Source organism: Hyperolius riggenbachi, chromosome 9, assembly GCF_040937935.1.
Source record: "Hyperolius riggenbachi isolate aHypRig1 chromosome 9, aHypRig1.pri, whole genome shotgun sequence".
Classification (NCBI taxonomy): Eukaryota; Metazoa; Chordata; class Amphibia; order Anura; family Hyperoliidae; genus Hyperolius; species Hyperolius riggenbachi.
This window is the reverse complement of record NC_090654.1, coordinates 264,398,627-264,415,737: the sequence shown is the minus strand read 5'-3', so window position 1 is coordinate 264,415,737 and position 17,111 is coordinate 264,398,627. Positions and strand designations below refer to the sequence as shown.

At 49.3% G+C, this 17,111-nt stretch overlaps 1 protein-coding gene across 21 annotated transcripts in view; it reads left to right on the top strand.

Annotated features, from left to right (window-relative positions):
- The window catches only part of NRXN3 (neurexin 3), a 705,883-nt gene that overhangs the window by 192,115 nt on the left and 496,657 nt on the right, over window positions 1–17,111 (top strand). For all 21 annotated transcript variants that reach the window (XR_011024153.1, XR_011024152.1, XR_011024151.1 and 18 more), the window contains 2 exons: window positions 3,661–3,962; window positions 11,291–11,452. Coding sequence is in view for 18 of the 21 variants with exons in the window: in XM_068254465.1 (XP_068110566.1) it covers window positions 3,661–3,962; window positions 11,291–11,452 (464 nt within the window). In the remaining 3 variants the exon portion in view is untranslated. The remainder of the gene's footprint in view (window positions 1–3,660; window positions 3,963–11,290; window positions 11,453–17,111) is intronic.

Below are 17,111 nucleotides of genomic sequence, written 5' to 3'. Positions count from 1 at the left end.
GAGGTAGCAGAAGGAGGTCTACCATATTTCCCACTCCGTTACCCCCAGAGGGTCATGTTATAAATGGTTCCTCTGTATCGTCAGCATCTTCCTGCTCTTCTGTGCTATGCCTTTATTATAGACGCCTATGTATATACCTGATGGTTTCCCACCTCTGATATCTGACCCCAAACCCCCGATATTCCCCTCGGTCTTCCCCCCCAAACCCTACTGAGGCTGATTCTCCACCTATCCATTACTTCCTCAATCTCTCCCGCTCTATCCATCTCCTCAACCTTTCCTTATTTCCCCCTATCCATCTCCCATCCATCCACTCCCCAACCTCTCCCTCACTCCTAATCATATCCTCCCCATATCCATGTCCCCAACCTTTGCATCTCTCTCCCTATCCATATACTCCCCAACCTCTCCCTCTCCCCTATCCATGTCCCCAACCTCACATTATCTCCCCCTATCCATCATCTTCCATCCCCCCCTCCTTTTTCTTTGTCCCTATCCACTTCCTCTCCATCTCCTCCATTCAGAGCTGCATCATCCACAAGACAAATCTAGGCAGTTGGCTAGGGCCTGGACCGAGTCTAGGGGCCTGGTGGATGCTTGCTCACACCAAATCTTACTTAAAAAAGAAAAAGCCAGGTGACCATCAGCAGTGGCCAAAAAGTGCTATCTTGCCTAGGACCCCATTTCGTCTTAATCCTTTCCTGCATCTACCCCTCTCTCTTCTGTCTCTGACTCTCTTCCATCTCTTTTTTTTCCCTCTGTCTTTACCCCTTCTCTCTCTCTCCTGCCCCTCTCCTGTAACTCCCCCTCTATACTCTATTTACCCCCTTCCTCTGCCTCTCTATTTCCTTTCTCCTTCCCTCTTTAACTCTTATTTATCTCCCCCTCCTTTCTCACTTTCTTCCTCTTCTCTCACTCTCCCTCACTCCTCCTCTGCCTCTCCCTCTTTCTCTCTCCCTCTCTCCTCCTCTGCCTCTCCCTCTCTCCTCCTCTGCCTCTTCCATTTTCTCTTTCCCTCTCTCCTCCTCTGCCTCTCCCTCTCTCCTCTACCTCTCCCTCTTTCTCTTTCCCTCTCCCCTCCTCTGCCTCTCCCTCTTTCTCTGTCCTTCTCTCCTCCTCTATCTCTCCCTCTTTCTCTCTCCCTCTCTCTGCCTCTCCCTCTTTCTCTTTCCCTCTCTCCTACCTGCCTCTCCCTCTGTCTCTTTCCCTCTCTCCTCCTCTGCCTCTTTCTCTTTCCCTCTCTGCCTCTCCCTCTTTCTCTTTTTCGCTCTCCTCCTCTGCCTCTACTTCTTTCTCTTTTTCGCTCTCCTCCTCTGCCTCTACTTCTTTCTCTCTCCCTCTCTCCTCCTCTACGTCTCCCTCTTTCTCTTTCCCTCTCTCCTCCTCTGCCTCTCCCTCTCTTTCCCTCTCTCCTCCTCTGCCTCTTTCTCTTTCCCTCTCCTCCTCTGCCTCTCCCTCTTTCTCTCTCTCCTCCTCTGCCTCTCCTTCTTTCTCCCTCTCTCCTCCTCTACCTCTGTCTCTTTCCCTCTCTCCTCTGCCTCTCTCTCCTTCTCTCCTCCTCTGCCTCTCCCTCTTTCTCTCTCCCTCTCTCCTCCTCTGCTTCTCCCTCTTTCTCTCTTCCTCTCTCCTCCTCTGTCTCTCCATATTTCTCTCTCCTCTGCCTCTCCCTCTTTCTCTCTCCCTCTCTCCTCCTCTGCCCCTCCCTCTTTCTCTCTCCCTCTCTCCTCTTCTGGCTCTCCCTCTTTCTCTCTCCTCCTCTGTCTCTCCATCCTTCTCTATCCTCTCCCTCTTTCTCTCTCCCTCTCTCCTCTGCCTCTCCCTCTCTTCCCTATATTCAGTGTAATCCGTCTCTCTCCCTCTCCCCTGTCTCCTCTTCCTCTTTATAGTCCCTTCTCCTTCCCTCTTTAATCCTCATGTCTCTCTCCCTCTCCTCTCGTCTTCTGTGCACTATGGCTGAGCACAGGCTGTTATCTGATATGAAGCATAAGTATATATTAGAGGCATTCAGTATGGCCCACTTCTGTGAATGATGAATGCGCCCCGAGCTCACCCTCCGGCAGGCGACTACAATCTTCTTCTCTTGTCACCGTCCCTCCACAAACCAATTTCCTTCAAGATCTGCGTCTTACCGGACTTACAGAATACAAAGCGACAAGGCGACGATTCACTCAATTTTCACTTTACTCAGGCGGAGGCTTATGTCGGTACAAGTAAATTACACCTTGCTCCAGGACAAAAATTGTCTCAAATAAGATTGCAGACTGAATACACAGCAGTCCAAATTAACATTAGTCAAGACTTAGCCATTACAACCACTTCCTGTTTACTTGAAATTCACCCAGGATGGGATTTCTACTCCCCTTGAACATAGAAAAAAAGTGAGAAGAAACAACTTTGGCTGTGGCCATTGTCTATTTTAAATGTCAGGTTGAGGTGACTGCAGAGCAGCAATGAGAAGGATAAAATGCTTGTGAGTATATAGATTTTCGCTGGGTTTTAAGATACTGGCATGTTTCTGGCATTGTTCACACCACTAAATAATTCCTCTCACATCAATAAATAATTATACTCTTCTGTACGCACAGTCGAGTCAGCTGATTTCAGCGCCAACACTTTGTGGCTAATTTGGGCGCCAGGACTTTCATCCTGGCGCTGCACAAACTAGCTAAAACAAAATAATAATAAAAGGTAATTCGGCCACCGGCAATAGCTGGTACCCGAATTCTGTGTCTCCCCGAGTTGCTACAAGTTGGAGGGGAATTAGTAGTCACCCTGCACCAAAATTGCCCACGTCCATTTCAGATATCACTTTCAAATTCAGTGGTTGCTGAAAAAATCTGCAGAAAGATAAGGAGTTGAATTAAAGCCATGTGGGAAAGGACCGTACACTCTGGTTGTTCCGAATCATTATAACTTATCTGGGTTTCATTATGTCTCTGTTGGTCAGTTAGCAGGTCTTATGTCTTTGACCGAATCGGGGAACTTTCCAGCTCTGGGAAGTGGAATCTTGCTTCTTCTGCTGAATTCTCTGTAGTGTCAAATAAATGGACAGTGCAGTGGCCCTCCTCCCGGAGATAGGTGCAGATTTCTCACCACTGGCGTTCTTGAGAGTTGTAGAAGGCCAGTAGGTACGTTTACTGGTTGACATTCATCAAATACTTTTGTTCTAGACCTAGCGGACCAACCTCTTGGTAAGGAGTTAAGTTGTTTTGCGCACAGAGGGAGCTTTTCATCCATTTCCTTCCCCCACTTTGACTCCTGGAGAGCCAAAACCGAGTCTGACTCCATATCTGAGGTAAGATGTGCAGAGACATGGGGCTGGTCTACCATGGAGACTGCTGAAGATGGAACAGGTGTCCATAATACGACTAGGCCAGCCTTGCAGCCTGGGAGGGCCCAATCTTCCCACAGTCCTCCAGGCTCCTTTGGAAATGAAGGCTGTGAATCACTGAACCAGCCTCCTCGCAGTATGTAAGTAGAACAGGTTCATCTCTTTGTAGGACAGTCCCTGTGAGGTCCACCTCGGTCCTTGAATCAATAAGTAGCCATGATTCTCTAAATGATCCTGACGAAACCTTTCTCTGACACTACAGCATTTGACTGTTTGTATACAAGATGTTTCCTCTCTCTGAACCACTTGTATCTCTGCTTCTTCTGCAGCCCGGGAGGAGAACGTGGCCACATTCCGTGGCTCGGAATACCTCTGCTACGACCTGTCTCAGAACCCCATCCAGAGCAGCAGCGATGAGATCACCCTGTCCTTCAAAACCCGCCAGAGGAACGGACTCATTCTGCACACGGGCAAGTCGGCCGACTACGTCAACCTGGCCCTGAAGGGTGGAGCCGTTTCGCTGGTCATCAATCTGGGTTCAGGTGCCTTTGAGGCCATCGTAGAGCCGACTGGTGACAAGTTTAACGATAACGAGTGGCATGACGTCAAGGTGACGCGGAACCTGCGCCAGGTAAGGGGGTTGGGAGTTGAGTCCTCCCCAAGGCATGGGTCTTTTTACCAGTTAAGGGGAGGAAATTGGTGGGGAAGGTATTATAAGCCGGTGCTCAGGGATGGGGGGTGGTGGATGAATTAGCTGGAAGGTACCAAGGCTCCAGTACATAACTTTATCAACACAAGGAGGACAGCCAATAAGAAATCTGTCTTTTTTCACTTGTATCTCCAAATAAATGTACTAAGATGTAAAAAGCTGTGCAGCCACAGGGGGCACTGTGAGGAAGGCCAGGGGAATTTTAGTGTGATAGTCAGGAGCAGAACTCTATGGTGTGTTCATATAGTTTACTTTCCATTTCTCCCAGTTCCACTAGTCATGCATACACCAGAACCTCTTTTAATCGATATTGATCCAAGTGGTCTATCACCAGGCATATAAAATAGTGTCTAAGCAAATAGCACAATCTTTATTATGTCATCTTTGTAAGCTGATAGTTCTTCCTCTTGTTATATAAAAGATATGTGTACTTATAACTGCAAAATCAACCACAACCACCGGATTGCAGGTTGTTCCCTTGCAGAGAAGACCTGAAGCCGCCCATGCTGCCATCCTCCATTATATATGTATACTTGGCCATTAGCAGCAGCCTGTGCTCTGTGTACAGCAATGCTGAGGCTGGTAACAGATTCTCCTGCCTATCTCTCTCTGCCCTCCTAAGTGCACACCTCTAGATTCTACACTTTACCATGGCCAGTATTACAGGGAGGAGCACGTCACACTGGTAAGGGGGCTTTCTCCTCTCTCAGTAGGTGAGTTAAGGTAGCCATACATTTGACATTGCTCTCTCCTATTTGATGCAGCTGTTCCAAAGAAATTCCCTTTGGAAAAGTCAGTCACATGACTCAGAGATCTGTCTATAGATCTGGCAGCAGAGTGGGAGTGGCTTTCCTAGCCTAGACTGATCACCTGACTTTGCCCACCACCTCCCTCTGCTTCCTCCTGTAGAGAACGGGACAACTTTGTGCTCAGAGGTAAAGATGGGCTGGAGTTCCCTTCCAGCCACTCCTTGATGGCATCCTGTGGATGATTGATTGGGGGGGGGGGGGGGGAATCTGGACAGCCCACAGACCCGCTACACTTTCAAGCAAACAACGTTTGACATTGGTACAGGAAAACAGCGTTGCACAACGGTCACCCAGGTTATGAAAAAAATGCTGCAATAATGGTTTATGTGCAATGCATAAGGACGTGCACATTGGAGATTACATGTCCCACACCATATGCATAAAACTGCAATCCTGAAGGAGGTCTTTCATGTTATAAGTACACTCATCCTATAAAGCGTCGCTGTGAGAGCGAAGGTACGCGGCTCTGAGCGGGAGAGCCGTGCTTCCATGCGGCCCTCTTCCCTCGCGCCGTGCAGATTGTCCGCAGATGATTATCTATAGCAGTATGCACACCTCCCTAGAGATGGGCTGGTTAATGGAACCCGTCGCAGAGACCCCAGAGGTCGCCGTTATCATCGGGATCTCCGCTTCTTAGAGAGCAGAGAGATTTGTACAGTGCGTGGCGCTCTGCATTGGGGGGAAGAATGGATCTGATACCGAGCGTGCATCTGCTTAGAATATTGCCTGTATGAAACCGATAAGAGCAAATCTGCAGCGGGTCTCTAATCCGCGAAATCTCAGCCTCATAGCGAGACGTCTTCACAACAAAAACACGGAACATCATCAGCACTTGGGTATAGGCTACTTTTCAGTCAGTAAACCGGTAGGGCCTTTATTTCCCCTGTAACCCCCCCCCCCCCCATTAGTTGTTATAGGCTTTCCAGAAAGAGGGGTTAATTCCTGGCCACACAAAATGGCCGCCGTCACGCCAAGGACAGGTCATAGCTGCCCACATGAGGCTGATGCTGTTATGATATCTTGTTTTGCTTGCTAATGACGGTGCATCTCCGTAGCGGTGACTCATGTGGGATTTCACCGGAATGTAAGTATGAAACGTGTGAGGAAGCCATGACAAGCGTGTGGATGAGTCACATGGAACGGGGACGTTTCCACAGTGATTGATCGCGTGTGGGAGAAGTCGGGGGGAGGGGGGTGTGAGAGGTGTGCGGAGTTTTCAGGGGTAACCCCGAATCATTCATGTAATGTGTCATAAGCTACTAACCAACTCCTTTCCAGACTGTACTAACACCCTCTAACTGGTCATCTTTGTTTTATCTGTTTTTGTTTTATGAGTTTTTTTGTTGCGTTTTGGATTTAAAGACCCTTCTCTTCACAGTTATTCAATTTGCTTTTTTCCCCACTTTTCCGCAAAGCACTCAGGCATTGGACACGCTATGGTAAACAAACTACATTGTCTGGTAGATATCATTCTTATTTGTCAAATTTATTTTTCTGGATTTGCGGTGTGTTTTTTTCTTTCCTCTTTCTCTCTCTCTCTTTCTGATTCCACCCCTCCCCCCCTTCCGCCACGACAAAAATAAATAAATTCCCCCCCTTTCCCACCCCTCTGTCTTGTACATCTCTCTCTGGTTGTAGCTGACCAGTTGGGACATGTGGTTCCACCGCAGCCGGGAAGATGCACTGTGCCTGCTGTTGATCTATATAGACACGGGACACGTATAGATCACGTGTGCCATCCGTTCCCCCTGATTTTTATGTGTTCATCGACTGTCACTGTGGCACGATACTCCGTGCTTCCCTCCCTCCCCGATCTGGTCATTGTCATTTCATCGCATTAGTGTGAATGGCCCCCCCTCTCCCCTTATTTATTTATTTGCGGTCATGTCTGGCGGTCCCCAGTCTTTCTGTCCTCTAGAAGAGAAGTGGTGTCCAGGATAATGGCTCCCCTAATTAATGTCTCCCCTGCAGTCTCCCCTCCTCTGTCTGCATGCTGTGGTGTAGCCATATTGTCAGGAAGGCTGGAGCGCTACAGAGGGCTGGGACAATCCTGGAGGCCCCCGTGTTTCTAAAACGCCAGTCTTGTGTGCGTTTCATTGTGGTCTTCCAGGACCTCCAAACCTTACAAGAAGACAGAAAAGCACAGAGAGAACACTGGAAGCCCTTATGGTGTAGTATGTTCAGGCAATGGGCCTACGGATTGTGAGCAATGAAATTCTACTCACAAGGGAGGGTTGCAGAAGCAGCAACCACAGTATGAAGACCTGTGTGGTAGTCCCATCCTCACTAATAAAAAAATTAGGTGTTCTTGCAAAAACTAGGAACTAGGACAAAACAACTTACAACCTCTTTGCAATGGGGGCCGGTAATGGTCAGAGTAGGAGGGGAGGGGGCACCCCAAAAATAATGACTTTGCAAAATTATTTGGCAGATAAACCTTACTCTAAAGGACTGAGCCTGTGGAGGTAAAGGTATTTATTGGAACACAGACGCGTTTCACAGAACCCAGTCCGCTTCTTCAGATCAAGGCGAATCCTAGTCACAAGACACTGTTCTTATTAATCTGAAGAAGTGGACTGGGTTCTGTGAAATGCGTTATCCTACTAAGTGTCAGAGTTCTAATAAAAACCTTTACTTCTACAGGCTCAGTCCTCCTTTAGAGCTAAGGTTTAGCTGCCAAATCATTTGGCAAAGTCATTATTTTTGGGGCGCTTCCTCCCCTCTTAATGTGGCCAGTCTTGCATGCTTCACCCAATGGCTGTCAAGTGCGATGGGTCACTATCCATGGAGGAGCAAATCCCAATGGACATAAAGGGTCTTCTTGGGTTTTAAAGAACGTCTTGTGGTAGAATGACTCACTGGCCTGGGCCTAGTTGCTCTCTGGAAGTGTTTTATACTCTATGAAATATATAGTAAAATTCTCTACTTTGGAGCAGTCAGAAGTTCTATTTTGACTCCTTGTGAGTGGCCACTATCTCTCCAGCGTACGTAAGAATTTTGCCGCATCAGCCAGAGACCCTTTTCTGTTGTATATAGATGTTCTGTCACTACTGCAGAGTTAATTCTTGCGTTGTGAATTCCCAGATGCTTCTATGCTTAGATGGTCCATGCACTGCAGAGGGCACAACCCTGAGAGACGCTCATCATGCTGCTGATGGTGAGGGCTTGGTTAGACTTTGCTTTGCCTTCTGGGTAAGGTTGGTAAAACCGCATGGAGTACTGGTTAGAAGATTCATAGTGGTTTTCTCTTCTTACCTAGATATGATAATAGTGATTCTGCAAGCCAGACAGTAACACTCAATGTTATGGTCGGCAAGCTGACTGCTTATTGGTTGTAGTAAGTAGATTGCTGTACATGGAAGTGTCTGGGTCTTTTCACCTCATTAGAACTGGAGAAGTTGCTCAGCAAAGCCTCTTTTACACGGCAGACTGAAGGCGGTGAATCCGATGGATTTCTAGTGCTCAGCCCGGGCGGTGGAGAGGCGGCCCCCTATTAAGTCACATGTGAGTAGGCCCGGATTGACATCACAGGAGCCTATAGGCACAGATGTCCTGGCACCCTAAAATTAACCCACCAGAAACCCAAGGGAGAAGTCAAAGCTGACCCAGCTTTGACTTCCTACTTATCAGTCATAAGTAGCTACAGGAGGTGTCCTTTAGCATTAGGTAGCCAGCTATTGGTACACAGACTGAAGGGATATCTTGTCAGTGGAATGTCGAGAGCCAGGTGACTAAACTCTCATTTACCCTCTGCTCAGGACTATGCATAGAGAAGGAGGGAGGCGCTAAGGGAGGGCAGTGAGTCACCTGTAGGCGCGTGCCTATAGTGTCTTATGGTAAATTCGGCCCTGCATGTGAGTGCTGCAGTGTGCGTGCTCAGATGCTACATCTCAAGGTTTTGGATTTTTCTTGCCACTCGGTAACTTCCATGCATCTCAAACACTCACATGGTTACAAATGCTGCCTCTGACAGAGGAGACCAGAGTTCACCTATTTAGTGAGGAGACCTTAGGCAAGACTCCCTAACACTGCTACTGCCTATAGAGGGCACCCTAGTGGCTGCAGCTCTGGCGCTTTGAGTCTGCCAGGAGAACAGCGCAATATAAATGTGTCTTGTCTTGTCTGTTCGGCTGCATTAAATTGCAGCTGGGTGACGGTGCTGACATACGAGTTACATGACTCTACGGGTAACGAAGGGGATGTGTTTAGATTGATGGTAAGGCTGACAGGAGTTATGTACTGGGTGGTTGTAAAGGCAGGTAAGAGGTTATATACTTAAAGACCATACTGGCATAGAAGGGAATAAATGATGGGTGTCTGTGCAGGCAGAGAAGGTTCATATGCCCAGTGCAGGAAGGGGTTAAATGCCACATGTCTGTGCTGGCAGAAAAGGAGTATTATGCTAGGTAACAGGACTGGCCGAGAAGGGGTAATATGCTAGGTAACATGACTGGCAGAGAAGGGGTTATGTTGTGGCTGACTGCAGAAATGGGTGCACATTACCATTGCAAACAATGCTCCGATCTTCGTAGACTGTCCACACACCTGTCTCTGCTGAGCATGTGCCGGTGTCTGAGCTTATGCACAAGGGGGCAGTCCACCCATCTCTTCAGTATCTAACAGCTGAGTGTATGGACGGTAGAAGAGCTTTTCTCCAGGGACTACGGACAGGGAATCTCTACGGTCAGGAAGTACTTTGAATGGGAGCCATGTTCTGCCAGTTTCAGCCAAGAACTAGAGGCCACAGAATATACCATCACCTCCAGATTGTGAACTAATTTGATTTCATTAACACGGAGGACCATCTTTGTAGATCCCATCCAGTTAGCCCTCCAGCCTTCCCCCCCCCCCCCCCCCTCACTCATCCCTCTAACCGACTAACCCAGTAACCCATCACCTCATGTGTCGCCATCAATCACCTGGTTGGCTGGTTCAGTCCTCTGGACTGGGAGATGTGGTGGGTCGCAGGTTGGACCTCTAGGCTTGTGTGTTTGAGGTTTTCTGTCTACTTTTGGTGGTGGTTTGGAGTTTTGGTCTATTGCCACCAGGGCCACCTGGATCCCGGCAATAGAACCTCTCTGTGTTTTGTTAGCTGCTAGTTTAGGGAAAGGTTTTGCAGTGGTGTGGGGATTGTTCATGGTGAAGGAACTTTTGCACATAATTTTGTTTACTTGATTTACAAATGTAGAATAAATTGTTCTGTAATGCGGAGTGTGAGGCCATGAACACAACACCCATCTAGAAACCACAATCCTTTGCCTTCTACTGCTATCAGCTCTCAGAAATGGATGTCACAAAACAAAGCCCACAGCGGAATCACCTCAAATTGAGGTCTTTGGTCTCCGTTGTGCAGATCCACTCTAGCCAGGTTGACAAAAGTTGGTCCCAAAAATGCCAGGAAGATGTTCTACCAGGCTAAATATTACTCTTTCCCAGGTGCACAACTACATCTCACAATTCAGATCTTGTAACAAGGTTCAATTTTCTCATTGGATTGTGTTCTCCTACATAGGGGTCAGTGAGATGCAAATAATTCAGAGTTGGTGCAGGATGATACAAATGTATGCACCTTGAAAATCCAGCAATCAAATCTCACCAAAGTGGAATTAGATTGGTCCATTTTCAAACTCAATAATTTGCATAAATCTGTATCAACTCAGAAATATTTGCATCACATTGTTCATTTTATTCCATTGAACAGTTTATTAAACGTTTGCGAAGTTGTGTCAGCCTGTAACTTAGACTCCTATGCTGGCAGTACAATCCATTGTTAGATATATTTGATTTTTATCCAAATATTAATCTGGCACAGTGGTTTGAGGAGTCCTAGCCTTCAGTACAGCTCAGCCACACACATAATAAAGGTCTCTGAAAACAGTGTGATGTTTCTTACTCAACAATCACTCAGAATAAGCTAAATAAGTGGTGGGATTCTTTGATCCAGCCTTGGACCCTCTTGTTGAGGTTCCTAATCTCCGATATCTTCCCTGACTCCAATTGTTGGTGTTGTGTTAAGTGGTCCACACTTACGCATGACAGAGTTCCATGTTCGGGTAGGTGGGCCTCTGAGAACATTCATTATACGTCAGTCAGTTCTGAGTCCTGTTTGAAGATGTGGGCTGAAATCTTGGCCTGGTGGAACTGTGATTTCTCCTTCCTGATATTTGTGAAGCGACCTACTTGAGGGCCCTTATCCTCCATCCCAGAAGCCACATTGTCCCCTGGGTCAGTCAGGGTTCCAACAATCCATTGCACTCTGCATACAGGAAGTGCCTGTTACGGTTCTACGGATGATGTGAGATTTGTGAGACACCCAGACTTTGGGTTTGGTGTTATGGAGAGATTTTTACTTCATTAATAATCAACCTCGGTGGTGAATATCGCTCCTCTCTGTGTAGAGTGACAATGACAATAACTTCCTGTCCGCTCTCTCCTTATAAGGTGACAATTTCGGTGGATGGGATCCTGACAACCACTGGCTACACTCAGGAGGATTACACCATGCTGGGGTCCGATGACTTCTTCTATGTAGGAGGAAGCCCCAGTACGGCCGACTTACCTGGATCTCCTGTTAGCAACAACTTCATGGGCTGCCTGAAAGAGGTAAGTGGCTGTCATGCAATGTTTGTGTCATACGGACGTCATCACTTAATTCTGAAAACAAAAAAATATGCTGCTTCTGTCACGTGGGTCAAGACATGTAGGGCTCTTTACATCACATCCTCCTAGTGGAGGGTCAGAAAGTTCTCAGAAATAAAATGCACTGACAGAAAAAGAAGAATCAGAATCGTTTATTTCGCCAAGCATGACTGGGATTTTCTGGAATTGGGTTTGGCACAATACATAAATAGTTCAAATGGTTGAAAGGGGTAGATAGACAGCTGCACACACATGTAGTTGCAACGCAAAGGAACCAGGACTGTGGAGTCAGTACAAAAAGCATCTGACTCCGACTCCAGGTACCCAAAATTGCTCAGACTCCGACTCCTTAGTCTAATACTTACCAGGGCCGTGGATTTGTTACAAAAAACATCTGATTCCGACTCCTCAGTTTATGAAACCTCTGACTCCAACTCCGACTCCAGGTATCCAAAATTGCTCCGACTCCACAGCCCTGAAAAAAACAACAATACATTTCACAAGGTACATTTCCAAATTGTGACTTGACAGTTCCGAACGGTTAAAGAGAACCAGAGACGAATATAATAACATATTTATACATACCTGGGGCTTCCTCCAAGCCCCATCAGCCTGGATCGCTCCCATGCCGCCTTTCTCCGCTGCCTCTGTCCGCTGGTACCAGGTCCCGTCATTTCTGCCAGTTGAGCCAGTCGACGCAAGCACAGTGCACTCCCTCCGCACTGCGCAGGCACATGCGTAAATAGCCGGATTGAGCCCCTGTGCATGCGGAAAACTGGCCGCGGTACCGGCGATAGAGGCAGAGGAGGACGGCAGCGTGGGAGCGATCCAGGCTTATGGGGCTGGAGGAAGCCCCAGGTATGTATAACATCTTTTTTTCATTTTTAAACGTTGTTCGTCTCTGGTTCCCTTTAAGTATTGTGTGTGCAAGTTAGCCGGTTTTACGAATACTCAGCCCTGGCCACAGCTCAGCTGGTGTGGGGGCACTGGTGAAGGGGGAGGTGGGGGGCACTGGTGAAGGGGGAGGAGGGGGGGGAAGTAAGTGGAGGGAGTTCAGGAGGCTAACAGCCGAGGGGAAGTAAGAGTTTCTGTATCTAGCAGTCTTGGTGGAGATGGCCCGAAGCCTCCGGCCTGATGGGAGCGGACAAAAGAAGCTATGCCCTGGGTGTGAGGGATCATTGGCCTCATCAACGCTCTAGAGCGCAGTCTGGTGTTGTATAGGAGGGCAAGTGAGAGGAGGGGACTCCCAATGATCCTCTCTGCCGACCTGATGACCCTCTGTAGTCTGTGCCTGTCACTGGTGGTGGCGCCAGCATGCCAGACCAAGATGGAGGTTTGGTGGCGCCAGTGACAGGCACAAAGACAAAAGAAACTGAAGGCATTTCTAACGTCTCTATAACCACACATCCTCGCTGCTGAAGAGAACTTAATAAAACACGTGTGTTAACTTATCTTCATGAATTAAATTCATTCGTTTATTCAACTGCATATATTGCAGAATACACAAGCATTTCAAGTAGAGCTTGGAACCCCTCTCTCCACAGTCTACTAACCATTGTCGAGGGTCGAAATTTTTTTGAGTTTTTCATCATTTTTTGGGGCATAGCAACCACCTATTATATAGTGCTATAGCCATAGTGTACACCAAGATGGCGCCTGAGTAGGACGCCTAGGCACACAGGGCTCTGGCTCTGCTAGCTTTCCCCCCCCTTCCATTTGTGTCTCACCTGCGCCGGGAGGACAGAGGAGTTACCCCTGCTCTGCTCATCACGGGGAGCCTGGGCGCACTGTGCTCCGGTTCCTGCATCACCCGGATTCTTCATCACCCGGATCGCCGCCATCATACCGTCGCACCCATCCATGTGGACCACACACGGAGCCGCTCCACTGCCGCGGATGCCGATGCGGCCGCTCTGGGGAGGTCAGGCCGCTCCACCGCTGTACTCCAGGGCGCACTGTGCTCCGGTTCCCGCAACACCCGGATCGCCCCCATTACTCCGCCGCTGCCATCCACCACGTGGGCCACACACGGAGCCGCTCCACTGCCGCGGATGCCGATGCGGCCGCTCTGGGAGGTCGGGCCGCTCCACCGCTGCTCTCCAGGGCGCACTGTGCTCCGGAACACCCGGATCGCCGCCATTGCTCCGCCGCTGCCATCCACCACGTGGGCCACACATGGAGCCGCTCCACCGCCGGGGGAGGTCAGAGGCAGTTGCAGCCGCTCTGGGGAGGTCAGGCCACTCCACCGCTGCTCTCCGCACCATGGAGAGCCTGGGCATGCTGTGCTCCGGATCCCGGGATCGACGCCATCACAGAGCCGCAGCCATCCACCATGTGGACAACAACCACAGAGACACCACTGCACAGTCAATGCCCTCCGTGGCTCTCTGCCGCTGCCTCTCCACCGCGACTGTCCAGGGTCTCCTCGCTGCTGGTGCCTGCCACTGAAGGCATCCAGGCCATCCACAGAGTTACCTTGATCAGGAACCTTGCTGGGGCCATCCTGGTCCTCAGGCTGCCGGGCCCTAGTTTTTCCAGCATCTGGCTGGGGCCCACCGAACTGGCACCCACTAGCACCTTACCACACAGTGCAAGAGCAGCAGCTGCCTGCCAAGTGAGACATTTAAATGGACTGGGTTGCACTGCAATCTTTCTCTTTTTCTCTCTTTTCGCTGTCCACTTTTCTCCAGGACACACGGCGGGGCGTCTGAAGCTGCTGCGGAGCTGAGCGAGCGCCTCCGGCAGATGGCCACCGGCTGCTCCCCTCACACAGCTCTCCAGACTCCCCCACGCGTCCGTCGTTATAGCCAGTATGCTGTATATATAGGTATATGCTACTTGTACTACTGTACCTGACTGTATATGTTGGATTGCACGCATGTGTTTGTACCATCTCCGACCCTGTCTGTGCTGAAAATAATTCCGGGTACAACCCCCGTTGTAGTTGGCGAAATAAACGTGATTCTGATTCTGATTACCACCTTATGGCTCACACTGACCATACTACACTACATTGAGCTCCTGATATCCCTGTGTTTTCTCTAGTCTCCTAAATCTTTCCTGCTGCCCTCTCCTAGCATTAGTATCACCGCACATCTTCCCTGCTGCCTCTCCTAGCATCAGTATAACCGCACATCTTCCTTGCTGCCTCTCCTAGCATCAGTATAACCGCACATCTTCCCTGCTGGCTCTCCTAGCATCAGTATAACCGCACATTTTCCCTGCTGGCTCTCCTAGCATCAGTATAACCGCACATCTTCCCTGCTGGCTCTCCTAGCATTAGTATCACCGCACATCTTCCCTGCTGCCTCTCCTAGCATCAGTATAACTGCACATCTTCCCTGCTGGCTCTCCTAGCATTAGTATCACCGCACATCTTCCCTGCTGCCTCTCCTAGCATCAGTATAACCGCACATCTTCCCTGCTGGCTCTCCTAGCATCAGTATAACCGCACATCTTCCCTGCTGGCTCTCCTAGCATCAGTATAACCTCACATCTTCCCTGCTGGCTCTCCTAGCATCAGTTTAACTGCACATCTTCCCTGCTGCCCTCTCCTAGCATCAGTATAACCACACATCTTCCCTGCTGCTCTCCTAGCATCAGTATAACTGCACATCTTCCCTGCTGGCTCTCCTAGCATCAGTATAACCGCACATCTTCCCTGCTGCCTCTCCTAGCATCAGTATAACCGCACATCTTCCCTGCTGGCTCTCCTAGCATTAGTATAACCGCACATCTTCCCTGCTGCCTCTCCTAGCATCAGTATAACCGCACATCTTCCCTGCTGGCTCTCCTAGCATCAGTATAACCGCACATCTTCCCTGCTGGCTCTCCTAGCATCAGTATAACCGCACATCTTCCCTGCTGGCTCTCCTAGCATCAGTATAACCTCACATCTTCCCTGCTGGCTCTCCTAGCATCAGTATAACCGCACATCTTCCCTGCTGGCTCTCCTAGCATCAGTATAACCGCACATCTTCCCTGCTGCCTCTCCTAGCATCAGTATAACCGCACATCTTCCCTGCTGGCTCTCCTAGCATCAGTATAACCGCACATCTTCCCTGCTGGCTCTCCTAGCATCAGTATAACCGCACATCTTCCCTGCTGGCTCTCCTAGCATCAGTATAACCTCACATCTTCCCTGCTGGCTCTCCTAGCATCAGTATAACCGCACATCTTCCCTGCTGCTCTCCTAGCATCAGTATAACCGCACATCTTCCCTGCTGGCTCTCCTAGCATCAGTATAACCGCACATCTTCCCTGCTGGCTCTCCTAGCATCAGTATAACCGCACATCTTCCCTGCTGCCTCTCCTAGCATCAGTATAACTGCACATCTTCTCTGCTGCCCTCTCCTAGCATCAGTATAACCGCACATCTTCCCTGCTGGCTCTACTAGCATCAGTATAACCACACATCTTCCCTGCTGGCTCTCCTAGCATCAGTATAACCGCACATCTTCCCTGCTGCTCTCCTAGCATCAGTATAACCGCACATCTTCCCTGCTGCTCTCCTAGCATCAGTATAACCGCACATCTTCCCTGCTGCCCTCTCCTAGCATCAGTATAACCGCACATCTTCCCTGCTGGCTCTCCTAGCATCAGTATAACCGCACATCTTCCCTGCTGGCTCTCCTAGCATCAGTATAACCACACATCTTCCCTGCTGCCTCTCCTAGCATCAGTATAACCGCACATCTTCCCTGCTGCTCTCCTAGCATCAGTATAACCGCACATCTTCCCTGCTGCTCTCCTAGCATCAGTATAACCGCACATCTTCCCTGCTGGCTCTCCTAGCATCAGTATAACCGCACATCTTCCCTGCTGGCTCTCCTAGCATCAGTATAACCGCACATCTTCCCTGCTGCCTCTCCTAGCATCAGTATTACCGCACATCTTCCCTGCTGGCTCTCCTAGCATCAGTATAACCGCACATCTTCCCTGCTGGCTCTCCTAGCATCAGTATAACCGCACATCTTCCCTGCTGGCTCTCCTAGCATCAGTATAACCTCACATCTTCCCTGCTGCCCTCTCCTAGCATCAGTATAACCGCACATCTTCCCTGCTGCTCTCCTAGCATCAGTATAACCGCACATCTTCCCTGCTGCCCTCTCCTAGTATTAGTATCACCGCACATCTTCCCTGCTGCCTCTCCTAGCATCAGTATAACTGCACATCTTCCCTGCTGGCTCTCCTAGCATCAGTATAACCGCACATCTTCCCTGCTGGCTCTCCTAGCATTAGTATCACCGCACATCTTCCCTGCTGCCTCTCCTAGCATCAGTATAACCGCACATGTTCCCTGCTGCCCTCTCCTAGCATCAGTATAACCGCACATCTTCCCTGCTGGCTCTCCTAGCATCAGTATAACCGCACATCTTCCCTGCTGGCTCTCCTAGCATCAGTATAACCTCACATCTTCCCTGCTGGCTCTCCTAGCATCAGTATAACTGCACATCTTCCCTGCTGCCCTCTCCTAGCATCAGTATAACCGCACATCTTCCCTGCTGCCTCTCCTAGCATCAGTATAACCGCACATCTTCCCTGCTGGTTCTCCTAGCATTAGTATCACCGCACATCTTCCCTGCTGCCTCTCCTAGCATCAGTATAACCGCACATCTTCCCT